At 39.3% G+C, this 27,575-nt stretch overlaps 1 protein-coding gene across 1 annotated transcript in view; it reads left to right on the top strand.

The window, feature by feature from the left end:
* The window catches only part of thsd7aa (thrombospondin, type I, domain containing 7Aa), a 143,430-nt gene that overhangs the window by 105,569 nt on the left and 10,286 nt on the right, over nt 1-27,575 (top strand). Inside the window, exons 14-24 of the mRNA XM_067426606.1 lie at nt 1,622-1,801; nt 3,052-3,190; nt 3,299-3,452; nt 4,901-5,042; nt 6,059-6,174; nt 6,254-6,371; nt 15,301-15,446; nt 16,848-17,022; nt 20,714-20,887; nt 21,011-21,106; nt 25,250-25,332. Of these exons, the coding sequence (XP_067282707.1) occupies nt 1,622-1,801; nt 3,052-3,190; nt 3,299-3,452; nt 4,901-5,042; nt 6,059-6,174; nt 6,254-6,371; nt 15,301-15,446; nt 16,848-17,022; nt 20,714-20,887; nt 21,011-21,106; nt 25,250-25,332 (1,523 nt within the window). The remainder of the gene's footprint in view (nt 1-1,621; nt 1,802-3,051; nt 3,191-3,298; nt 3,453-4,900; nt 5,043-6,058; nt 6,175-6,253; nt 6,372-15,300; nt 15,447-16,847; nt 17,023-20,713; nt 20,888-21,010; nt 21,107-25,249; nt 25,333-27,575) is intronic.

The following is a 27,575-nucleotide window of genomic DNA, read 5'->3' as shown; positions in this document are numbered from 1 at the left end:
TCATTGTTTTATATTTAATCTGGGATAAATATTTGGGAAATTATTCAAAATGTTCTATTTTGATTATGACTACTCTCGAAATGTCTGTTGGAAAATGCACTTGTTTTCATAGTCTAATACCATTTGGGCACCTTTCACCTCCTCCTGGAGCAAGGTGCTTAGAAATGAGCATTTGGCAATCCTTTCCTCTGAGCCCGAGATTAGACTGTGGCAAACTACAGCATTAGATCAAAGCATGTGGGATGTTGTGGGCAATGCAGGAGCTCTGTGACGTTAAGGCCTCTCTCTTTATGAGTCACAATCCTCTAGTATGGATTGTACGCTCTCAGCTGGAGGCCCGTGAGTGGCTCAAAGACTCGGCATCCCCAGAGTGTAGGTGTGCTGACAGAGGCAGGGTGTATCTCTCTCTCTCGCTGCCTCCTCTCTTTCTCTCCCCGCTGCCTCTGAGACATCCCTCACTCCAATCAGAGCCCGTACTCTCACCATTTGAACCATGGTTGCCATTTTGTGAGGCTGTCAAATTGACATGTTGCCTGAGGCAATTTGTGTGTGTCGAGGGTGTTTAATCCAACTATGAGAACTTTCTTTATTATGGATGTGTGTTACAGATATTTAGACCTTTTCTTTTTCTTGGATGAGTATTTATTCAAGACTGCATACGGTATAAGAGTTTTCTTGTGTTGTCCAATTTATTAATAAAAACAGATCGTGTAACACAAAAACTGTGTATGAGAGTATATGAGAGGGTGTTTAACAATACTAAGATATTTAACAAAAAATATGAACAATATTTTAATTTAACAACTAATAATTAGCTTTGCAACAATCTGTTTGGTTTACAATATATAACTAAAGGTGACTTGACTTAATTGTGTTAATTTAAACTTTTTTATTAAAATTTACATTTCATTTTATTAATTTAAATTTTAAAATGGATTTTCATTATTTTATCTAAAATTAAGGTTTTTCAGTTACCTTTATTTTCATTTCATAGGAGAAATTCAAGCTTTAAATCGCTTGTATTTTTCTAAAGCCAATTTTAGCTTTAGAAATCAAGTTTTGTTAAATTATTTACCACAATAATGTCTTTAAATAATCTTCAAGTCCAGCAATGTAAAATATAATGTATAAAATAATATCATTATTATTTTTGATCATTTGTTGTGTAAGTGGCACTTATTTCTTTGCTTTTTAATAACAACCTTCAAATAGTTTGTTTAGCTAATGCAGCTAAATTTTAGTCGACACCAGTCGACCATTTTCAATCAGATATTGTATTTCAGATTCAAGTATTTCACTCGACCTGGAATGCTTAAAAGTTGCTTTTGGAATCGTCCTCTGAAATTTTCCAGCACTGTTTCATGCATCTTTCCCCTTCAAGAATTTACAGAATGAAACCATGACCTTTGCAAGTTGTGATGTAAAATAAAACGTCAGCAGACCATATCAGTGCAAATGCCATAACCTTGACCTTAACGCTGCTTTAACATATACACTCGATGCTTTTTCACCTGTCACAATGTATTAGACTAACTGCAGTAACCAGCATCAAAACTGTATCATGTTTGTTTGACTCAATAGAAACACTCGGTTTCACTCAACTCGCTCATACCTCTCATAGGTTACATAGAGGAAGCGTGTATCATCCCCTGTCCATCTGACTGTAAGCTCAGCGAGTGGTCAAACTGGTCCCGTTGCAGCAAGTCCTGCGGCAGTGGAGTTAAAGTACGGTCCAAGTGGCTTCGGGAGAAACCTTATAATGGTGGCAGGCCGTGCCCCAAACTGGACCATGTTAATCAGGTATGCAGGGACCCTGTTATATTTATTTAATGAATATGTGCTTGTCTTGTTTAAATGATTCATTACCAGGGTGCTGTAAATTTTTAATCAAAGGACCAAACGGAATGGCATGTTTTTTTAATGCAATGCAATGAGGTTTACTAATATGTTGATATAATCATGGGACGTTGTTTGTGCATCTTAGCGTTTAGATCATTATAGATTGCTTGCTTACTTTACACAGTGTAAATGGTTTTGGAAGTTGCTAATACATGGCATATAACGATTTCTCTGTTTTCCACATTCCCTATTTCCTCTTCTCTCTTATCATGGTGGGAATCCTGCAACAGGCTCAGGTAAAAAAAAAAAAAACAGTTTTAAATGATTGATTAACCAATTCTTTTTTGAATGATAATTTTTGAATAATAATCATTTTTTGATCAATTATTAATTCAAGATCTTGATAAATGTATGACTTTGAGGGCCAAGGGCATAAGAATTATCTTTAAAGTGGCAGGGCACATTATAAACCTGATTAGTTTGGCTCATGAATATTAAGTAGGTGATGTAACTGAAAGGAAAGTGTACACTACCGTTGAATGCAAATGTTTTTTTACAGCATTTATTAATCTGTTTATTTGAAATTTGTTTACTGAGATATTGTTAATAATAATTGTTAATTTAATATTATTAATTCATGTTAGTTTCAATTCCAAAGTTTGGTGTTGGTCAGATTTTCTTTTTTTTTTTAAAGAAATATCTTATGCTCACCAAAGCTTTTTTTATTTGGTCAAAAATACAACAGAAACAGTAATATCGTGAAACATTATTACTATTAAAAATAACAATTAATGACAGTTGAATTTTTTGTGTCACATGATCCTTCAGAAGTCATTCTAATAGGCTGATTTGGTGTTCAAGAAATAAATTCTCCTTTTTATCAGTGTTAATATTCTTATGGAAACCGTCATACTTTTTTCAAGATTATTGGAGAAATTTAAAGTTCAAAAATCTTTTGTAACAGTGTAAATGTCACTTTTGATTAATGTATTGTATTCTTGCTAAATATTATTTAAATAAAAATCGTACTCTACCGAAACGTTTGTAGTGTATGAACAGGTATGAATTAACATTGAACCATAATGTATTCATAAATTAACAATAAACAAAATAATATTTAATAGTTAATTGTTAAATCATGATAACTAAACAGTTAACTAACGTTGGTTGAATAAAACCTTACTGTAAATTCTTACCAATAAGAATTGTCTCCTCAGGTGTATGAAGTGGTACCATGTCTGAGCGACTGCACTCAGTATGTCTGGGTGGCTGAGCCCTGGAGTGTCTGGAAGGTCAGCAATGTTGATCTGAAAGAGAACTGTGGGGAAGGTGTACAGACGAGGAAAGTTAGGTATGACTGAACAACAATAGCTTTAGCAACATTATTACTAGTGATGCACCTTTTTAGAAAGTGCTGCTGAGTTCATCATAGTCCTAACAGATGTTTCATTTCATGAAGGTGCATGCAAAACACTGTTGATGGACCGTCGGACCCTGTAGAAGACTATCTCTGTGATCCAGAAGAGATGCCTCTTGGAGCCAGAGAGAGCAAGCTGCCCTGTCCCGAGGATTGTGTTCTGACTGACTGGGGCTCTTGGAGTCGGTGCCCACTGGTGAGAGGAGAAACTGGCCCTGTTTACACCTGATATTATTCTTTATGCAGCACTCTTTATCTTGTTGTTGGGATCACAAAAAGGTTTAAGAGTTACATTTTAGTCTGGTTTGCCTCAGGTCTAACGCCGCTTGTCAATGTCAAAATGACTTAATCATTTTTTACTGTTTTTACAAGGAAGGACAGAGCAGTGTAGAATAAAGGTAATATATATGAAAAAATTCAATTTTTTAAAAACTAAGTATGAACATGTTACAGTGCACCCCACAAACACAATCAAGCCTACGAACGAATGTGGTCTTTAACAAAAATTCTACCACCAGACCACTAGGGATTTCAAATGTCAACAGCTGATATATGTATTTATTCACCAATGCGAAGAATCTCGGCGCTAATAATATATTTGACACAAGTGAATGCAAATATTGCTTGAAAATAGTCCCACAAGGATTATTTCCCAACTAGAAGTAGACCTAGAATTTTGTTCACTGTTCTGTTTCTTTATGTTTTATAAAATTAAAATAAATTGTCCCTCCCCTAATGTTCAAGACATGGTTACGGCCTCTGTGAAAACTAGTTGTAACCTGGCTCAGATGAAGATATGAATCATGTCTCTGTTGCAATTTGTTTACTTATTCAAGTCTTATTCACCTTACAAATGGTTGTCCAAAAAAAAAAAAAAAAATCACATATTTTGAACAGTATTCAGTAGTTCCCTATTTTAGAAACAAGTATAGGATTTCATTCAGCAAATGTGATGCAGGGCGGTGTAATTAATTGGCCCAAAACTCCTTGCTGCGTGGTGTGTATGATGAAGGCGAGTGCAACACTTTGTCTGATTAGTTAAATGCATGCTGATTGGCCATGCTGGAACCTCTTCCACTTATTTTTCCACCTCCTGTCGAGAAGTATTTGAGGTGCAGCATGTTTTTTTTCAGAGCAGCTCAACACCAATCGAACATATTTGGTCAGCTGTGCACCAGCGGTCAGTAAATACAAGGGAAAATAAGTAATCCGAGGATGGTTTTGTGTATGGCGGGGGTTGCTGGCTCGGAGCGAGTAGCGAGCTCTCACATGAAATCATTTGCAGTGGCATATAAGTGTGTGTATAGGCATTATTGAGGATTCTCTCAGGGGGAGGGTTACTCGTGTCTGTCTCAGTGTGATTCCCAGGCACGCTGCCACCAAACTGCAAGGGTAGCTAATTGCCATGGATACTGAGACTATCCCTGCAGTTAAAATACGGGAAGGCTTAAAACATCTTACACATGACATCTGAGAGGAATTTATGTCCCTCAGAAATGACAGGGAAAATGTGAAAGCGAAATTAATCCGCTGCACATATGCTGACTATTTCGAAACGCCCTCTATTTTGTCCAGTTGATTGTATTTTTGTTGTTTATCAATCATTATTTGTTCATTGAAAGCTTTGTTATTGTTTTTTTGAAGCCATGCAATGTGAACAGTACAAGGCAGAGGACCGCCAGCCCTATACGTCAGTCTGGTGAAGGGAAACAGTGTCCTTCAACTACAGAGAAAGAAATATGCAATCTGAACGCCAACTGCTTCCATTACTCCTATAATATCACAGGTAAATATTGATGGCATCTTATCTAGAACATCTGCTAGCTACCAGATCCATACAAAGACAAAAAAAATAGCACTGTGAAATTGGTGAATCTTGTTTAATCGCATCTAACATTATTGTTTGTATATATACATTATATAAAGTGTATATATATATTTAGATTCAGCACTAAAAAAATATTGTATTCAATTGAAATATTACATATGATTGATTTGACAGCACTATTTTTAGTATTTGCATGGAACAAATTGGTTAATCGTGATTGATCACATCCAACATACAAGTTTGTATATATAATATTAGATGTTAGTTTTTAGCTCAAATAGTAATGTTTGTATGGTGCTTATAACTCTACGGTTGAATGCAAAAGTCCCTTGGATAAAATAATTTGGCATAAAGGCATAAATGTATTGCCTATAAAATATTATTATTTTAATAGAATAAAACCTAAATAAAATATACAAATATAAATAAACTATAAAATATTTTATTTGACGTTTTTTAAACTTATTTTTAATTATTCAAAATTAATAATTTTGTTTTTATTATTTTACATTACTATAAAGTTCCACTGTTATTTTAGTGTAATTGTTTTATTATTATAGTATTTTTTATATTTTTAATGATATTTTATGTTTATATTTTTGTTTAAGTTTGAGTTATCAATGTGCTATGTGCTTTGGTATTTTTTATTAATTTGTTATTTTTATTTTTAATATTTTATTTCAGTTTCAGACAACATTCCCAATTTTATTTATTTTTTAAGTTTACATTTTTCATCTAATATCATTGAAACTAGTATATTGACTTTTTAAAAAATGTATTACGATTTTTATTTATTTATTTGGTTTTATTTTTTTTAGTGTTAGTTAACAATGACAACATTGCTCAATGTCTTAGGTATTGAACATTAAACACTGCAATGAATTTTCACATGATGAAGGGAAAGAGGGTGGTTCTAAATAATTTATCAGTGACAGACTTGAAGAATTTTTTTGGTATCTACATTTCCCCTCCAGACTGGAGCACCTGTCAGCTGAGTGAGCGAGCCGTGTGCGGGGTTGGATTCAAGACACGCATGCTGGACTGTGTTCGCAGTGATGGCAAGTCCGTGGACCTGAAGTTTTGCGAGGAGGTACTTTTCAGAAGACATTGTTTACAAGTGATGATTCTGTTGAAAATCCACCTGAATAAATTGATCTTTGTTCTTTTAGCTTGGTCTTGAGAAAAAATGGCAGATGAATGCTTCCTGTGTGGTCGAGTGCCCTGTCAACTGCCAGCTGTCTGATTGGTCGTCTTGGTCTGAATGCTCTCACACCTGTGGTCTTGCAGGTAGGCCAACACTTTTAATTGAAAGCCTTGATTTTGAGTTGAATATGTGCCAGAACACGCTAAAAAAACAAGACAGTTTTTGTGATATTAATAAATTTGCATGGCTTGGTTATTTCACACTCTCAGCAGTCTAACAGTCTGTTTCAGACAAAATCAAAAACCCCAGGAGGGTCTTTGGGTCTAGCGGTCCAAAACGTTAGTCTTTGATGTCAGCTTACAAGACTGGTTCCTCAAATGGCAGGTTTTAGGGAATTATACTGAGCTCTCAGTTGTCTTCGAATTACCAAAGCATTGGCTGAAACCACAAAAAATTATGATGTGAGAACAATCGTGTTATCGCCCTATAGCAGCATTTGAGAGGAGGATAATGATGTCCTTGAGTGTAATTCCATCTGTTCTGACGATTGATTAGGGGCCCATTATGTTTGTGTGCTTGGGGCCTAAGAGACCATTCTACTACACATGGTCTTTGAGAGTCAGTGGCCAGCAGCAGCAAGAGCAAACCCTGCCACTATATGTAACCGGTGCTGGCCTAGTTCATTGTAGCATCTTTAATCAGTCCCCAGGCTGGAGGATTTCCTCAAAGATAAAAAAATAAAAAAAATACACAAAAAACAGCAGCTGACCTGTAGTCTTTCACAGAAAGAGATAAATCCTCACACAGATATGAATGGAAATAACTACACTACTTTGCCAAAGGATTTGGGACTTCTGCTTTTAAATGTACATGAACTTTAATAGCACCCCATCTTAATCCTTAGGGTTTAATATGGAGTTGGCCCCCCCTTTGCCGCTATAACAACTTCAACACTTCTGGGAAGGCTTTAAACAGAAGGGGGTCATCCCGAAACGGTTCACACATAATTGGGAGCATTAAAATTATCCAAAATGTCTTAGTATGCTGAAGCATTAAGAGTCCCCTTCCCTGGAAGGGGCCAAGCCCAACCCCTGAAAAACAACCCCATACCATTATCCCCCCTCCACCGAAATTTAATACTTGGCACAATGCAGTCAGGCAAGTACCATTCTCCTGGCAACCACCAAACCCAGACTCATCCATCGGATTACCAGACAGAGAAGCATGATTCGTCACTCTAGAGAACCCGTCTCCACTGCTCTAGAGTCCAGTGATGGGGTGCTTTACACCACTGTATCTGACACTTTGCATTGCACTTGGTGATGAAAGGCTTGGATGCAGCTGCTTGGCCATGGAAACCCATTCCATGAAGCTCTGTACACTTCATGGAATGGGCCACACGAAGGCCACACAAAGTTTGGAGGTCTGTAGCTATTGACTCTAAAGAAAGTTGGTGTCTTCTGCATGCGCTGACCCCGCTCTGTGATTTTACGTGGCCTACCACTTTGTGGCTGAGTTGATGTTGTTCACAATTGTTTCCACTTAGTTATCACTAACAGTTGACTCTGGAATATTTAGTAGTGAGGAAATTGAATTTCATTAATGGTCTTATTGCACAGGTGGCAACCTATCACGGTACCACACTTGAATTCACTGAGCTCCTGAGAGCGACCTATTCTTTCACAAATGTTTGTAGAAGCGTCTGCATGCCTAGGTGGTTTATTTTAAACACCATTGACCATGGAAGTGATTAGAACACCTGTATATAATGTATTTATATGTATACAGTTGCAAGAAAAAGTATGTGCAGAATCTGTGTCCCTTGTTTGTCCTGAGCAGTTAAACTGTGCAGTGTTCTTCAAAAAAATCATTTAGGTCCTTTAAATTCTTTAGATTTACAGCATCTTTTTGCATATTTGAACACCAGTGACTGTATGATTTTGAGATCCATCTTTTCACACTGAGGATAATTGAGGGACTAAAACACATCTGTTATAATATTTAAAAAAGTTTAAAAATGTACTGATGCTCCAGAAGGAAACATGATGCATTAAGAGCTGACTGGTGAAAACTTTGAACAGGATGATGTCCAATTTTTTCTTATTTTGTTTAAATATAATTTTTTTCTCATTTAGTACTGCCCTTTGAAGCAACAGAAGATACATGTTTCCCGGAAGACAAATTAAGTAATATTTACCTTGATCTTCAAAAAGTTTTCAATCCTTTTCTAATAGTTGTTTTTTGAGTTCCTCAATTGTCCTCAGTGTGAAAAGATGGATATTTTCCATCTTTTGGAAAAGAACGGGTTCAGATATGCAAAAGATGATATAAAACTGAAGAATTTGCAGGACCTGAAGGATTTTTCTGAAGAACATTGGGCAGTTTAATTGCTCAGGACAAACAAGGTTTAACTCATGAACATTAAACTCTTCAACTCATGAAGAACCTTAAAAAAACCTGCCATGGCTCATCCAGGTAACAACACAGCATTAAAGGTGCAGTGTGTAGTATTTATGAGGCCCTATTAACAGAAATGCAATATAATATACATTTTTATGTTTTAAGTGGAGTACCTTGCATAATGTACCGGTATGTTTTTTATTACCTTAGAATGAGCCATTTCTATCTACATACACTGCGGGTCCCCTTACAGTGAAATCACCATTTTGGCCCTCTTTTTTTTATTTTTTTATAACATAAATGGACAAAATTCTGTACAGAACACTACTCACTCTCTGCTCTATTCAACAACAACATTTTTGCCCTGCGTCAGCCCCCGTAGCTTCTCTATGTGGTCCGAAATGGAGGGGTCAGCGTTTGGTGATTGCAATTCACAAGCTCATTACTAGATGCTGCTTAAATTCACACACTGCACCTTTAAGAATCAACTGTACCGAATCTTTTGAATGGGGTCAAACTGTGGTACAGTATCTACAGTATCTAACAGAAGTTCAAAGCAAATTAAACTCAGTTGTGAGTGGAGCCATGATCTAAAGAGCTTGCACTGGCTATCCTGTGGCTCACTGCTTATTTTGTTTGCCCTTAACTTGGCCTCTCGGCCACCAGTAGAGACAGGAAGAGATGAAAAGGAAAAGAGAGAGAAAACTGAGAAAATGAGCGATCCCTACAGCTAAAAACTCTCACAAAGGCACACAAGCACTTGTGTATGTATAGTTTTCCCAACTGAAACCAGCATATAAAAAGAGGATGCAAGGCACTGGCAGTTGATTTGGTTTGTGGCTGCTGGAAAGCAGGGAGCTTCAGAGAGGATTCTCTGCAGGGATGGTCCATCACGGCAGGCTGTGGCGAAGATGAATTGCATCTGGTACAACTAGCTTCAGGGCAACATGTCAGACGGGTACTGGGCTGTGATCATGTTTAACATTACGAAGTGCCTAGCCGTGCCCTTCGAGGTTGTGTACATACAGCAAGCTTTTTTTCAAAATGAAACTAACTGCAAAAATCTTAGACACAGTCTTACCCAACCCCAGCCTAGAATCGTTTCTGCTAGCCCTGATGACCTTTTAGCATCACTTTTGCTGTTATATTTTAGAGCCAAAACCTGTATCATATTCACAAACCATAGGCAGGATTTCACTTTTGTTCTCGGAGGGGATTTATAATTACATAAATAATAATAATAATAAAATTAAGATATTAAAGATAAATAAAAATGGTAAAAGATATTCTAGGTCTAATTGTAGTTATGATGTAACTATTTTATTTGTAAAATGTCGAAAATGTAAATGTTTCTTGTTTTATCACATTCATTAATGAATTACAATCGTGAAATTTCATTCAAAATTGTGTAGTTAATCATTTGATACAATGCACTTATTGTGTATATACATGTTTTTACATTGTACTTACTTTTTTTTTTTTAATACCTGCATGTAATTACGTCTGTGATTAATTTCTGTAGTTACATTTGTAATTACACAGTTGGCCTTTCCCTTACACCTAACCCTACCCTTAAACTGACCCACACCACCACACCTGTCCCTAACTCTACCCTTAAACTGACCAACACCACCACACCTGTCCCTAACCCTACCCTTAAACTGACCAACACCACCACACCTGTCCCTAACCCTACCCTTAAACTGACCCACACCACCACACCTGTCCCTAACTCTACCCTTAAACTGACCCACACCACCACACCTGTCCCTAACCCTACCCTTAAACTGACCCACACCACCACACCTGTCCCTAACTCTACCCTTAAACTGACCCACACCACCACACCTGTCCCTAACTCTACCCTTAAACTGACCCACACCACCACACCTGTCCCTAACCCTACCCTTAAACTGACCCACACCACCACACCTGTCCCTAACTCTACCCTTAAACTGACCCACACCACCACACCTGTCCCTAACCCTACCCTGAAACTGACCCACACCACCACACCTGTCCCTAACCCTACCCTTAAACTGACCCATACACCACCACACCTGTCCCTAACCATACCCTTAAACTGACCAACACCACCACACCTGTCCCTAACTCTACCCTTAAACTGACCCACACCACCACACCTAACCATAACCTTAAACTGACCCACACATCACACCTGTCCCTAACTCTACCCTTAAACTGACCCACACCACCACACCTGTCCCTAACCCTACCCTTAAACTGACCCATACACCACCACACCTGTCCCTAACCATACCCTTAAACTGACCAACACCACCAAACCTGTCCTAACCCTACCCTTAAACTGACCCATACACCACCACACCTGTCCCTAACTCTACCCTTAAACTGACCAACACCACCACACCTGTCCCTAACTCCACCCTTAAACTGACCAACACCACCACACCTGTCCTAACCCTACCCTTAAACTGACCCATACACCACCACACCTGTCCCTAACTCTACCCTTAAACTGACCAACACCACCACACCTGTCCTATCCCTACCCTTAAACTGACCCATACACCACCACACCTGTCCCTAACTCTACCCTTAACTGACCAACACAGGTCCCCAAAGTCACTACTGTGCAGACACAGGTCCTGAGATCACTACTGTGCAGACACAGTTCCCGAGATCACTACTGAGCAGACACAGGTCCCGAGGTCACTACTGAGCAGACACAGGTCCCGAGGTCACTACTGTGCAGACTGTCACTACTGTGCAGACTGTCACTACTGTGCACTACTCAGGTCCTGAGGTCACTACTGTGCACTACTCAGGTCCTGAGGTCACTACTGTGCACTACTCAGGTCCTTAGGTCACTACGGTGCACTACTCAGGTCCTGAGGTCACTACTGTGCAGACACAGGTCCTGAGGTCACTACTGTGCATACTCAGGTCCTGAGGTCACTACTGTGCTGACACAGGTCCCGAGGTCACTACTGTGCATACTTAGGTCCTGAGGTCACTACTGCGCATACTCAGGTCCTGAGGTCACTACTGTGCATACTCAGGTCCTGAGGTCACTACTGTGCTGACACAGGTCCCGAGGTCACTACTGTGCATTATCAGGTCCAGAGGTCACTACTGCGCATACTCACGTCCTGAGGTCACTACTGTGCAGACACAGGTTCTGAGGTCACTGCTGTGCATACTCAGGTTCTGAGGTCACTAATGCGCAGACACAGGTCCCGAGGTCATTACTGCGCATACTCAGGTCCTGAGGTCACTACTGCGCAGACACAGGTCCCGAGGTCACTACTGCGCATACTCAGGTCCTGAGGTCACTACTGCGCAGACACAGGTCCCGAGGTCACTACTGCGCATACTCAGGTCCTGAGGTCACTACTGTGCAGACACAGTTCCTGAGGTCACTATTGCGCATACTCAGGTCCTGAGGTCACTACTACGCATACTCAGGTTCTGAGGTCACTACTGTGCATACTCAGGTCCTGAGGTCACTACTGTGCATACTCAGGTCCTGAGGTCACTACTGCGCATACTCAGGTCCTGAGGTCACTACTGCGCATACTCAGGTCCTGAGGTCACTACTGCGCATACTCAGGTCCCGAGGTCCCTACTGCGCATACTCAGGTCCTGAGGTCACTACTGCGCATACTCAGGTCCCAAATCAGTGCAAGATGTCAGCGCACTGTCCAAAGTCCACCAGGCCTGGACTTTACGCTGAGTTTTGTTTATGTTTTGTTATGTGTGTGTGGGCAGTCATACGTGAGGGGCTGCCCGCGGTTTACTTTCGTTTTGTTTGTTTATTTATTTACTTAATACAAGTTGTTGAACATTCGCCAATTCCCGCCTCCTTCCTTCCATCTACGAACCCTGTTTCAAATATATATATATATATATAATTTTTTTTTTTTTTTTTTTTACTCACTCCTACATTAGAAGTACAACGCCCTATATTTCCTGATGCTTGCTGACAAAGATAATATTCATCTTATGCTTTAACCTCAAGAAAGTGGCTCCTCGGATGAAATAAAGGCTTTTACTGTAAGTGAATCATCTTATGTTACACACACTAATCTCAGGTAACTCAATCCTTCTCCAATGGAAAGCCAAAAACGATATGTGACCTTTATTTCTGGCTAGTTATGTTCCTTCACTTCTGTGAATAACTTAATCTGCCAAGCATTTTTCAAGCCTAACTCCAAGCCCTGAAACCACTCTGAATATTCATCTTTCCCACTCCTGATTTTCTTAAATCGATTGCAATCCAGAGGGTTGAGGAGAGGGAGGGAGAGAAGTGGAGTGTAGACTCTTTCAGGCAGAATGCATCCTGCTGTTTAAAAGTGGCGCCCAGGGGGAGTGTGCAATAAAAATCCACAACCTTATCTCACAAGAGCCATTATTTTGCATGGCAGGCGGTAACACAAAGATCTCAATAACAAAAACTTAAATAAACTTAAAAATATGTATCTCTGAAATTACTAGATGACCACAGCAAGCACTTAAAGGTATTTATTTACCTTCTGACCACTGACCACTCAAACCCTAAAAGGTACCCCACCCCTTTGATGTCAATGTCAAAATTATCGAGATGGCCAATCAAATCAAAGAAGGCGGGTCTTACTGTCAATGTCACAACACAACAATAGTTTGCGGAAATATACAAGTAGACGCAAGTGGCCCCACTTTATATTAGGTGGCCTTAAAGGGTTAGTTCACTCAAAAATGAAATTGATGTTATTAATTACTCACCCTAATGTTGTTGCACACCCATAAGACCTCTGTTCATCATCGGAACACAGTTTAAGATATTTTATATTTTAGTCCCAGAGCATAATCAGTCAATGCCCACTTCACTGTCTATGTCCAGAAAGCTAATAAAAACCTCATCAAAGTAGTCAATGTGTGATATCAGTTGGTTGATTAGAATCTCTTGAAGCATCGAAAATATATTCTGGTCGAAAAATATCAAAAACTATGATTTTATTCAGCATTGTCTTCTCTTCCGCGTTCCTCCAAAAAGATTAAAACGGTGTGAATCGATCAATAATTCGGGTCGCCAATGTCACGTGATTTCAGCAGTTCGGATCACTTCAAACCGCCAAACTGCTCAAATCACGTGACATTGGCGACCCGAAGCATTGATCGTTTCACTGGTTCATTAACCCTTTGAATCTTTTTGGAGCAGCACGGAAGAGAGGACAATGCTGAATAAATTCATAATTTTTTATATTTTTGTCACATATTGACTATCATTAATGACTTATGTCATTAATGACATCAATTTCATTTTTGGGTGAACTAACCCTTTAAGTACTATGTACTTACATCCAAAAATAAGTACAATGTACTTACTGTGTTCAAATTGTATTGCAAAACACCTTTGCTGATATTGAGGTGGATAAGGGTAGAGTTAGGGACAGGTGTGGTGGTGTGGGTCAGTTTAAGGGTAGAGTTAGGGACAGGTGTGGTGGTGTGGGTCAGTTTAAGGGTAGAGTTAGGGACAGGTGTGGTGGTGTGGGTCAGTTTAAGGGTAGAGTTAGGGACAGGTGTGGTGGTGTGGGTCAGTTTAAGGGTAGGGTTAGGGACAGGTGTGGTGGTGTGGGTCAGTTTAAGGGTAGAGTTAGGGACAGGTGTGGTGGTATGGGTCAGTTTAAGGGTAGGGTTAGGGACAGGTGTGGTGGTGTGGGTCAGTTTAAGGGTAGAGTTAGGGACAGGTGTGGTGGTGTGGGTCAGTTTAAGGGGAGAGTTAGGGACAGGTGTGGTGGTGTGGGTCAGTTTAAGGGTAGAGTTAGGGACAGGTGTGGTGGTGTGGGTCAGTTTAAGGGTAGAGTTAGGGACAGGTGTGGTGGTGTGGGTCAGTTTAAGGGTAGAGTTAGGGACAGGTGTGGTGGTATGGGTCAGTTTAAGGGTAGAGTTAGGGACAGGTGTGGTGGTGTGGGTCAGTTTAAGGGTAGAGTTAGGGACAGGTGTGGTGGTGTGGGTCAGTTTAAGGGTAGGGTTAGGGACAGGTGTGGAGGTGTGGGTCAGTTTAAGGGTAGAGTTAGGGACAGGTGTGGTGGTGTGGGTCAGTTTAAGGGTAGGGTTAGGGACAGGTGTGGAGGTGTGGGTCAGTTTAAGGGTAGAGTTAGGGACAGGTGTGGTGGTGTGGGTCAGTTTAAGGGTAGAGTTAGGGACAGGTGTGGTGGTATGGGTCAGTTTAAGGGTAGAGTTAGGGACAGGCAACACTTATTAGCAACATCCACTGACTGGCTGTTGTTGCATTTATTTCTACTGTGTGATAGGCTGTTAGATTCATCCATATTAAGTAAAACTGTCCAGAGTTTATCATCATTATCAATGTAAATTGAATGTTTATAGCCCAGCTCTAACTCAGCTCTAACATTAAACCCTAGTTTCATGGGCAAGTTAAGCCTAGTCTTAGGCTAAAATGCATGTTTGGGCTGTTTTAACTGAAAGGAACCAGCATGGAAGTATCTTAAAATATACCATTGTTTTGTCTCAATATTCATAGCTGTAATATTAATTTTCTAATGCATGTTTATAAAAGCTACTTGAATTTCCTAATTTATTTAAGGCCTAATCATGGCTTAATCTAAACCCTGTCTGTGAAACCAGGCCTAAGGGTTTTAACAATATTACAATAATTACAATAATTTACTTCTATCTGTCTTGTAGGAAAGCTGTGGAGGAGGAGAACTGTGATCCAGGCCTCTCAGGGAGATGGACGGCCGTGTTCCTCACAGCTGGAGCAGTGGAAGCCCTGTCCTGTTAAACCCTGCTACAGCTGGAGGTACAGCACATGGTCTCCATGCAAATCCGAGGTGAGTTTGCTCATGCTTTGCTCCGTTTTCCAGTTGTGACAAAGCTGAATTAAATATTTTAAGATCTATTTAAAAAAAAATAATACATTACAATATTGGGTTGCATATAATAAAAAATACTTATGTTACATTGTAATATATTTTTAATGGAATATGATACATTAAGTAGCTTTTGCATTACGCTGGAATGATGTTTATCCTTGACTATATGTAACTTTATCTTACTACATATGTAGTTTGCATACAATGTAGTTGCACTTTCTGTGTGTAGCATTAATGCATTATGAACCAGGATCATGTGAAACAGTATATCAGACGCATACGTTTTTAGTTTCTAAGGGGGGAAAAATTATATTCAGAAGGGATGCATTAAATGTATTTATTTTTTAAATGACAGTACAGACATTAAGAATATTAATGTTGCAAAAGATTTCATTTGAACTTTCTATTCATCAAAGAGTCCTTAAAAATATATAATGGTTTCCACAAAAAGAATAACAGACAGTGCATCTGCTTTCAACATTCATAATAATAGGACATATTTCCCGAGCATAAAATCATTATATTAGAATGATTTCTCAGGGATCATCTGACACTGAAGACTGGAGTAATGGAAAACTCAGCTTTGCCATCAAAGAAATAAACTGTCATTATGGAAAAAATTAACACACATTATTCATTTGAAAAGGCATCTCAAATATTACATTTACAGAGTAATGTGCAGCAAATTAACCTGATTTTATAAAACATGCACATTACTTATAGCATGTAACCCGATGTAAAAAAAAAAATTATAAGGTTTCATCCTACTTAAGCACCATTTCATGTTATCTGTTTAGGTATATGTAGAATATCCCCAATCCTCTCCTGCTTTGGCCTTTCCACGGCATTTCTGCTGTCGTCTTCCTCCTGTCATCAGTCTGGCTTTCAGGGCCCAACAGGGGGTTTAATTAAAGACAACAGACAGAAGACACAACCTCTCTCTCCGCTCCTTTTCCCTGTCTCTCTCTTTCTCCTTCCCCCCTCATACCTCATGCTCCCGTCTGTGAGAGAATATTGACTCTGGCCTTTGTTCTCGGGCTGCCTGTCTCTAAAGTGTCTTCTGACAGCCCTCAGCAGTCTCCAGCAGCATTGCTTCACTTGTGCCTCATGTTTTTAGAGATTTTCGGAAGCTATGAAAAAATAATGCCGGTAGCTGACAGTGCGAAACATGATGACTGAGAAACAATGCTGGGATTTCTTATTGCCTTATTTTGTATCACCATGAGAAGTGTTGCTCTTTCCAGGTCTAGAGCTCCAAAGAAGCCATCCTCAAACTCCTTTAGGACTACAAAAAGTTGTTTTTCACCACAGCTGTTGTCCACTTGTAGTCGTTAATGTCAAAACTCTGTGTTTTCTTAGGGTGCACGTTGTGGAGAGGGCCTGCGCTTTAGGAATGTGTCCTGCTTCGTGTCTGACGGCTCGGGGAAGCCTCTGGGCAGTATGGTGGATGAGGAACTGTGTGGAGACCTGGAGCAGACAGTGGATGGAGACAAACTGATCATCCTGCAAGAGTCCTGCACAGTGCCTTGCCCAGGTAACAACTACTGCCACAACTGTGTGCTGAAATTAAAGTGACACACTGATGTGAATCTTGGGTTCAGCAAAAGACTGGAATGAACCAACAACATCCGAATTAAATGGCAAAAATATTTACAACAAAATATAAAAGTTAAAGTTGACCTCAATTTTACATAGTTTAAGCATCACGCATCACAAAGGGAGTTTGATTGGAGTCCTTTGATATTTTAATTATTACTTTAATTATTATTATATTTTATTTGATTGTATTTTATTATAGTATTTATTTTTTACATTTATTACATATTTAATTTAATATACTATTCAGAGTATTTTTTATATATATTTTATTTTATTTTATTTTGCAAGGATAAATTAAAACACATTAAAACACATAAAACACACAAAAAAAAAAAAAAAAAAAAAATATATATATATATATATATATATATATATATATATATATATATATATATATAAGCAGCTACACAGAGTTGTCATCCCATTAATAAATACAATTTTAAAATATATTGAAATAGAAAATTAAATATTATGTAGATATTTACTTAGCTATTTTTTTCCTTGGCTGTTAACATTGTATTCCTGTTACATATTATATTATTGTTACAAGGTCAGTAAGATGTTTTTAATGTTTTGTTTTTTTAAAGTCTCTTATATTGATCAAGGCTCAAAAAAAATCCAGTAGCAACAATAATACTGTAAAATATTATTACAATGATATTGCAATGACTATTTACTATGCCTATTATGTAGTTTTGGGGGAAAATACCATGCTTAATATTTCTCTTAATCAGTATAGATAGATCTTTATACAAAAAAATATATATCTGCCTTTATATTATAGGACCCTGGTCTACAGGAGTGCATTAAAGAAAATTAAACTTCATGGCTTTCATCCATTGTGATACTGTAATTTCACTGCAAAAGGATGGAAACAAAGATTTCTGTTCAGACAGTATTTTGAAAGCATTTGAAAGCTAGTTTGAGTGACAGATAGTAAGACAGATAGTATTTTGACATGTCCTTTGTGGCAGAAGTAGAGGTTTGTGATTATACGGTGCCCCTTAAGGCACATGGTGATGGAAAAAAAATATGAGATGAAATATATTTTCAGTGTTTTGAGTTCCTACAAGACACTTTGCTTGTGCTTGCAAAACTTCTGTGTTCTTTGATGTCAGATTGATTAATCGCGATGTATTTCACACTTTATTTGCTTCTATTTCAGAACACTTGATGATTATCTAATCAAAATATGTTACAGTGATTAAAAAAAAAACTGAAATTGAATCAGTTTTTGATTTGTTTGTGTTTCTGTCGGCTGCATGAGGACACAGTTTGATTTTTCATGTCACTAGCTTCAAATATGCCACTTTGCTGCATAACGACTGCAGAAAAGTGTCCAGATGGATATAAAATAATGCAAATAGAGGGTAACAAACGTGAAATTAAACATTTGGGTCAGACTTGCGTGTGTTCTTGTCACATTGTTTTAACCATGTGAGGTACTAATGATAGCATCCTCTCAGCCTCGACAGCATTAATACAGTATCTAGTCAACAAATTAATTACTTTATAATGATAGGGATACATGTACTGCACTGAATAACATACCGTCTCGAGTAAAAGTATACATTTTAAGTAGGAAATGTAGTGGAGAAAAAGTTGAGTAAAGTACAGAATCTACCAAAAAATACTCAAGTACTGTAACAAATTATTATCAGTTGCGTTAAATTACACCATTGCCCCCATCTATAAAACTCCAGCTGTGATCTACTGCTGCGCTCCCTCTGTGTTTTCCCGCTGTTATTCCGATCTCTCTCCTTCTCTGTTTTCACACAAAGGTTTCTTGATGATGCCCCGGTTCACATGTGAATATTCATCCCTCTGTTGTGTAACTTCATCATCTATTCACACACATATTAGAGTGTACTCCGTGAACTCAGGTGTCCCATCTGCCTCTGGCTTTCCACTGCGCACGTGCTCTGATAATCACGATCATAGGATTAGGGCTTGATGGAAGGACAACGTTATGATTAATTAATACTCGGGGAAATATTCACAAATCAGCACTGCTATTACAACAGGACAGACTGACCTACTTCTGTTGAAAAAACACCCTGAGATCATACACACACACACACACACACACACACACACACACACACACACACACACACACACACACACACAAACACACAATTTGAAAGTGGAGTTTAGGTATATTATCTTAATATCCCTAGACTAAGAAAAAGAAAAGAGAGCCCACCAGCCGGATTTGTTAGTTTTAGACCCAGTACGTTGAAAAAGTGAAAACTTTTAGATTTAAATCTCTTAATGAATCACTAGGCCCACACAGAATCTCTGAAATCCCTATGGGCTTCTGTAGATTTGAAATGCTTGTCTTTTACAAAGTTTATTTGTTTATTAAATATTTTGATGAATTTACTGATGCCTTCAGCTACTAATAATACTGTAGAGCTCAGCGCCATTTCAGCTTAATTCATGCTGATAGCTGTCACACAATTAAATTATTGTATTTATTTTTTCATGCTGTTTGAGCATGTTACAAAGCACAAAGTCACTCCAAAGGGAGTTCACACTGTCTCTGAACTTACTGAAACTCTTTGATTGTAGTCCTGAGTTTTATTCCGGGCACGTACACATCATGATATTCATAATTCAAATAATTTCCGCCCAAGGCATGCACAAAATAAAAGGGGCGAGGCCTGGTTAGTAGTTATGGTAAGAGGCGTGACATTTCTGAAATGCACTCAATGTGGTTGACCAATCGCAACACATTGATCCAGCCGACCAATCAGAGCACATTGCGCTATTCCGAAGGAGGAGCTTTATAGAGATTTAAACAGAGCGTTACTGACAGACTGGCAAGAGAGGTGCTGCAACAGTGCAAATTATGTAAAAAATAATAATAATAAAAAACGTACGTGTTTTTGAACATTCAAGCATGAAAACCTATTCTAGGAGAGCCCAAAAACAAAATCAAGACTTTGGGACCTTGAACAGCGTTAAAAAAAGATTTTTTTAAAAATTGCCAGGGTTTTTGACCATTTTCACAAAAATGTGATAGTCCATAGAATATTTTGTTTTATGAATATCTGAGCATGCAATATATCAAAAGAGGCAAAAAAAACATAGAAGCTAGTTTTGTTCTAGCTTCATGCATTCTTTTTTTATCAAAACTTGAATATGGGGAATACGTTTTATAAAAAAGCAACGGTTTCACGTTTTTGTGAAAGACTGCATCCAGATCAGATTCAGAGTGATGATCAAACACAGATGGAGTAGATCCAGTCAATCAACACCCCTAATGATTGCACAGTCCTATATCTCGTTCTGGGTCCACATTTAATTCAGTAACATTAGATGTTTTGATTTATATGATGTTTAATGTTGATGATCACATTTTTTTATTGTTTGTTTTACTATGTCTTTCTCGCGTGTGAAGATGTGTAATAGCGCCCCCTAGCATCTAACAGTGAAAGCACTGAAACAGAAAATTCCACGTTTGGCAGTTTTAAAAAAAATAATAATTTTGCAAAAAAAATATATGCATATTATTTGTTGTAAATCGAGAAAGAAAACCTGTCTTGACTCTATACAAGAAATTAGAGCAGTAATATCAATCACCCAATCATTTTCTAACAGAGATGTTGATGTATTGGCAGGTGAGTGTTACCTGACAGACTGGACTGTGTGGAGCCCGTGTCAGCTGAGTTGTATCAGCGGGGATGATCTGGGCTTCGGTTCGGTGCAGGTGCGTTCTCGTGCCGTTCTAGCTCAGGAACCTGAGAACCTCCTTCAGTGCCCAGAACAGGAATGGGAAGCCAGACCATGCACAGGTGAGTCAAAATCAATGCTTTTAGAGCTAGCACTACCGTTAGATACCTTTAAGACGCCTACATAATGTTTTAATGATTTTAAATGATTTGTATCACTGTTAATACCGTTTTGTGATTTTTAAGATGGCCAGTGTTATGAATACAAATGGTTGACCGGTGCATGGAAAGGTTCATCTCGTCAAGTCTGGTGCCAGCGCTCTGATGGATTAAACGTCACAGGTTTGTGTTTAAAATTAGAAATGTTTAAATCATATTCTTCTTCTTCTTCTTCTTCTTCTTCTTCTTCTTCTTCTTCTTCTTCTTCTTCTTCTTCTTCTTCTTCTTCTTCTTCTTCTTCTTCTTCTTCTTCTTCTTCTTATTATTCTTCTTCTTCTTCTTTTTCTTTTTCTTATTATTCTTCTTCTTATTATTATTATATCCTTTTAAAAAATATAAAGAACAGAAGAAAATCGAGGTGCAGCCCCAGGTGCACAAATTGTAAAAGCAGAGATAAACCACTGTGAATCTGTTTTCGATGCTTAGAGAAAAAAATCCATGAAATCATCACTATGACAGAAGCATCAATAATCTTTCCACAGAGTGTTTGATGACAGACTGGGGTTTGAGATAAAGTTGGCATCCTGTGCTGTCATTTTTCTGTCATGAAGGCTGAAGTGTATGATGTCTCCTCTTATACATCTGTATATACTTTAAGGAAATATGATTTTAATCCATGACAATGTGACACCCACCCATAATCCCATTCACAATCATACCAGCGGTCCTCGCATGTCTGTGTGTGTATTTCTCCATCTCGCTCTGTGTGTTGGTGCAGGCATGGACATACTAGAGCAGAAGTACTCCATATCCCTCACACTCTGCTGCAGAACATTATAAATACATTTGCAATGCCATAGTTATGCCAAATAGAGGCTTGGATTCAATCCTTATGATTTTCAAATGTTTATTTGTCCTCTGTGTTGAGCCGTCCAAACTGACCTTGTTCCAGATGGCACACATGAGTCTGGTCACTTTTGATTGGCAGAACAGGGCAGCAAAACTTCTAAGGCTGTAAAAACCAATCCCTCTACAGCAACCAGGTCCCTGTTTATGCATATTCATGAGTTATATTAAGGTGTGCAGCGATATGAATATTCATACAAGCTGCTAATTGGTAAACATGTTTCTGCAGATGCTTACAGTTTATGCTGCACCTTTAAAAAGAGATCTTTTAACATGCCAATAGCTTTATCTTATTGCTAATAATGAAATTTTACAGAGAGAGAGAGAGAGAGAGAGAGAGAGAGAGAGAGAGAGAGAGAGAGAGAGAGAGAGAGAGAGAGAGAGAGCGCATTCTTCCAAGCCCAATGCCAGTTTTACAAGCATCACCTTGTAACCCATCTAGTGCTGGTTGAGGCCTTAACAATTGTCATGGTTTCTGGCAGCAGCAGTCAAGGGTGGTTCCGGAATCAGGGAGCAGTTCTATTTCACTGCTCTCATTGTTGATTGGATGTATTGATTCTTCCCAGCTTAGAGAAAATAACACCACTGCACTAGCCGCCGGCTGCCCATTTCAGTGCTTTTATAGATCCACTGGATTCCCATAGGCTACGATTTGTAGAGAGCTGAGCAAAAGGATGTTGAGATCGTACACATAGGCAACCCAAAAAGAGGATCATTTTTAATTGTGTTGGCTGATGATAAAATGGGCCAAAAACCCATAGATGTACACAGACGGAATAGCCCAAGCATGAATATCTAGGGACTGGAGACTGAGAAAGGTCTCTGAAAAATTACTCTATTACCTCCTTAGAACACCTTAGCAATCATAGAGAGCATCCTGGTAATACCATAGAAAACACTCGGAATACCTGACCACAGGGTCTGATGACCACAGCACAGGGTCTGATGACCACAGCACAGGGTCTGATGACCACAGGGTCTGAGGACCACAGCACAGTGTCTGATGACCACAGGGTCTGATGATCACAGGGTCTGATGACCACAGCACAGTGTCTGATGACCACAGGGTCTGATGATCACAGGGTCTGATGACCACAGCACAGGGTCTGATGACCACAGCACAGGGTCTGATGACCACAGCACAGGGTCTGATGACCACAGGGTCTGATGACCACAGCACAGGGTCTGATGACCACAGCACAGGGTCTGATGACCACAGGGTCTGATGACCACAGCACAGTGTCTGATGACCACAGGGTCTGATGATCACAGGGTCTGATGACCACAGCACAGGGTCTGATGACCACAGGGTCTGATGACCACAGGGTCTGATGACCACAGCACAGTGTCTGATGATCACAGGGTCTGATGACCACAGGGTCTGATGACCACAGCACAGGGTCTGATGACCACAGCACAGGGTCTGATGACCACAGCACAGGGTCTGATGATCACAGGGTCTGATGACCACAGGGTCTGATGACCACAGCACAGTGTCTGATGATCACAGGGTCTGATGACCACAGGGTCTGATGACCACAGCACAGGGTCTGATGACCACAGCACAGGGTCTGATGATCACAGGGTCTGATGACCACAGCACAGGGTCTGATGACCACAGCACAGGGTCTGATGACCACAGCACAGTGTCTGATGACCACAGGGTCTGATGATCACAGGGTCTGATGACCACAGCACAGGGTCTGATGACCACAGGGTCTGATGACCACAGCACAGGGTCTGATGACCACAGGGTCTGATGACCACAGCACAGGGTCTGATGACCACAGCACAGTGTCTGATGATCACAGGGTCTGATGACCACAGGGTCTGATGACCACAGCACAGGGTCTGATGACCACAGCACAGTGTCTGATGACCACAGGGTCTGATGATCACAGGGTCTGATGACCACAGCACAGGGTCTGATGACCACAGGGTCTGATGACCACAGCACAGTGTCTGATGATCACAGGGTCTGATGACCACAGGGTCTGATGACCACAGCACAGGGTCTGATGACCACAGCACAGGGTCTGATGACCACAGCACAGGGTCTGATGATCACAGGGTCTGATGACCACAGGGTCTGATGACCACAGCACAGTGTCTGATGATCACAGGGTCTGATGACCACAGGGTCTGATGACCACAGCACAGGGTCTGATGACCACAGCACAGGGTCTGATGATCACAGGGTCTGATGACCACAGCACAGGGTCTGATGACCACAGCACAGGGTCTGATGACCACAGCACAGTGTCTGATGACCACAGGGTCTGATGATCACAGGGTCTGATGACCACAGCACAGGGTCTGATGACCACAGGGTCTGATGACCACAGCACAGGGTCTGATGACCACAGGGTCTGATGACCACAGCACAGGGTCTGATGACCACAGCACAGTGTCTGATGATCACAGGGTCTGATGACCACAGGGTCTGATGACCACAGCACAGGGTCTGATGACCACAGCACAGGGTCTGATGACCACAGGGTCGGGGCTGTCAGGGGCTGTAAAGCTGCAATTCTGGGCCTGAAAAAAAAGTGTGGAGAAAAATTTAAATAGTGAAAAAAAGTCATAATTATAATTAATACAAAATAATTGTATATGTAATTTAATGAATAGAAATGTATTAAATATGATAAATAATATATAATACATATCATATAACAATAATTCTGCTATAATAACCATCATTTAATAATGAATAATATAATAATTATTATTTAATTATTATAATAATAATTCAATCTCAATCATAATTATTTTAGTATACTGACAGCCATAGTTTATGTGTTTCTTTTGCTTATATACCTGATTATGGAAGCCATTTGTGCCACATAAGAAAAATCATTATGAGATTAAAAAAAAAGTCTAAATTATAAGATTTTAATAGACATGTATGTAGTAGCTCATTCAAGGACTCTATTAAGAATAATAATTTAAAGGATAATAAGGAGTTTATTTTGAATTGTATTATATGTAAATTTGAAACATTCTTGTGTAATATTAACCACTGCAAGGTTGTCCAACCATATTTACATTGAGTTTTACACCACCTAGCAGCACTTCCAGAAAATATAAAAAATCAAGTTTTAATTACTGCTTCATGCATATCAGTTAACACATTAGTAATATCATAACACGAGAGGTTTTAAGCAAGGATTAAATTGAACTGCAGTGTTTTGCAGAGAGAGAGAGAGAGAGAGAGAGAGAGAGAGAGAGAGAGAGAGAGAGAGAGAGAGAGAGAGAGAGAGAGAGGATGAATGTGGGAGAGCAAAAGAATGGAGAGTCTTTGATGCCTCTTGCCTCCAGGACAATACACTGGCTGAAAATGGGCATGTGCTTCTTTTTGTGTGCGTGTCAATGTCATTAAACAATGTTTATATAAATCTTTGAACTCTTTCCCTGTAGGTGGATGCCCGTTGACAAGCGAGCCGGTGTCAGACAGGTCATGTGACCCAGCCTGCGACAAACCTCGCTCATACTGCACTGAGGTTAGTATGTGTGCATGTTTGCTGTCTGCTGAGGTGTGATGCTGGGATGCAGGCAGAATGCAAACAGGCTTGCATGGATATCCAATACAGCGGGATTAGACTTCCTCAAGAAAGAGAGTTAGTCCAGGAATGTATGATGGGAAATGCTGAAACACGAGAACCAAATGCACTGGCTTTAATAGGAAGGTTTGATATCCGTTTATCAACAGAAACCATCTTAATAACCTTTGATGTAAACTATTAAACCAACTTTACTGTTCAATCTTTTGCTGATAAAACAACAGTGTTAGGACTTTGCATGGACTTAATCAAGTACTGTGACCAATGTCAGATGGTATTAGAAGCAGGCACAGTAGAGATCAGTGCAGGCCAAATAAAACACCTTAGGGAAGATACGGCACTATCCGTTGAAAGCTTTATATTATTCTGGAAGGCAGCGCTGTTTTGGGGTGGTTGGTGTGTTTGAATGTTTTTATGCTCGCTTATGCATTTGATTTACCCGTAAAATACCCAAAATAGATTATCGATGTGTTTATGGTAGGATTGTCAATAGATACATTTTTTAATCATGATTAATCACACCTGTGTTGTGGGATAAATCGTGATTAATCGCATGCTTATTGTGAAAAGAAGCGGTAGCCATTTATCTTATTAAACACATTAATTTAGTCATAATTTGCTATAACCAAAGAAAACAATCAGATTGAAGTGAGATTCTTTCTTTTCTGAAAGCTTCAAGGATCATTGGAGACTTAAAGGAAACCAAATATCCAAATATAAGGAGTCCATATAATTATATTATATAATACATGTGTACACACCTAAGCACCCATGAATTAAAAAAAAAAAAAAATACATTACTAAGAACCTTCACAGAATTCATCACAGTGTATAGTATGTGTACAGAGCAACAACAATGAGATTGTTTTCATTTTGGACTTTTTATGTAAAATGGACATTTAAATGTAGACCTCTCAAGCTGCAATACCGAACAGTACAACACGGAGACGGCAAAAAATCTCCTAAATCAAGCGCTTTGACTGCAAAAACGTGTGTGTGTGTGTGTGTGTGTGTGTGTGTGTGTGTGTGTGTGTGTGTGTGTGTGTCTGTGTGTCTGTGTGTCTGTGTGTCTGTGTGTCTGTGTGTCTGTGTGTCTGTGTGTGTGTGTCTGTGTCTGTGTCTGTGTATACACACGCATGATTTTTTACAAACTTTGTTAGATGCGGAGTTTGAATAACCTTTTGCAGCTTTCTAAATAGTTTTCTTTAATTTATTAAAATTACTCAATAACAATGAAAAAATATAACTAGTCTACAAAACCAATCAAGCGTAGGCTTGTTCATGTAAACCAGTGGTTCCCAACCACGTTCCTGGAGGCCCAACAACAGTGCACATTTTGTATGTCTCCTCGTGTTTTCGAAGCTTTGATTATGTTTACAGTGTGCAATATAACATGAGTTCATGTTCCGCATGTAAAAAAAACTGTATTTTTCACACAATTTACTTATCTGTACAGCACTGTTTCCTCTGTCCTAAAAACTGCCTGATCCCTCCTTCAGAAATACGTAACGAGTTCTGATTGGGCCAGCGCTTCCCGTGTTGTGATTGGACAGCAGCTTAGCGCACTTTGCCCGGAAAGGTCCCGCCTCTTACCATACGGGGAGATGCAAGCGTTCAATGTGCTCTTCTCCATGTGGGAGAACAACAAGACCACGCCCCCTATTTTGCGTGTTCTTGTAAGCGGAGCGTTAGTCAACAAACGGTTCTAGTGACGTCATTCCTGAAGGAAGTGCAGGGCTGTAGTCCAAACCGGCCGTTTGCTGTAGGCTTTGAAAGGGAACTTCTGTTAAATAAAATATCTCGCTTGGCATTGAACTTTGAGCGTTATAATTTTACAGGTATTATTTATGCTCTAACAGCAACATTACACACTAACTAAAGTTTGAAAGATGGAATCGCGAAGAACTTGACCTTTAAGAGTCAATCCAAAATCTGATGTTGGTTCATCAGACAAAGGAGACATGTAAAATGTGCATTGTTGGTTGGCCTCCAGAAACGTGGTTGGGAACCACTGGCGTTAACCTGTAGTGGTCTCGCATACAACACACTATACATTAGTGTCATTCTGTTTATTGTCATTCAGCATCAGTCTGACAGAAAAAAATATATATATTTACAGTTGCCTGGAAACAGGGTGGCTTAATTTACCCCAATCTCCCCTATATTCAACTTCTTTTGAAGAT

Source organism: Pseudorasbora parva, chromosome 19 (genome assembly GCF_024679245.1).
Source record: "Pseudorasbora parva isolate DD20220531a chromosome 19, ASM2467924v1, whole genome shotgun sequence".
In the NCBI taxonomy this organism is placed as follows: Eukaryota; Metazoa; Chordata; class Actinopteri; order Cypriniformes; family Gobionidae; genus Pseudorasbora; species Pseudorasbora parva.
The sequence above is the reverse complement of the archived record's forward strand: the minus strand, read 5'-3'. Positions and strand labels throughout refer to the sequence as shown.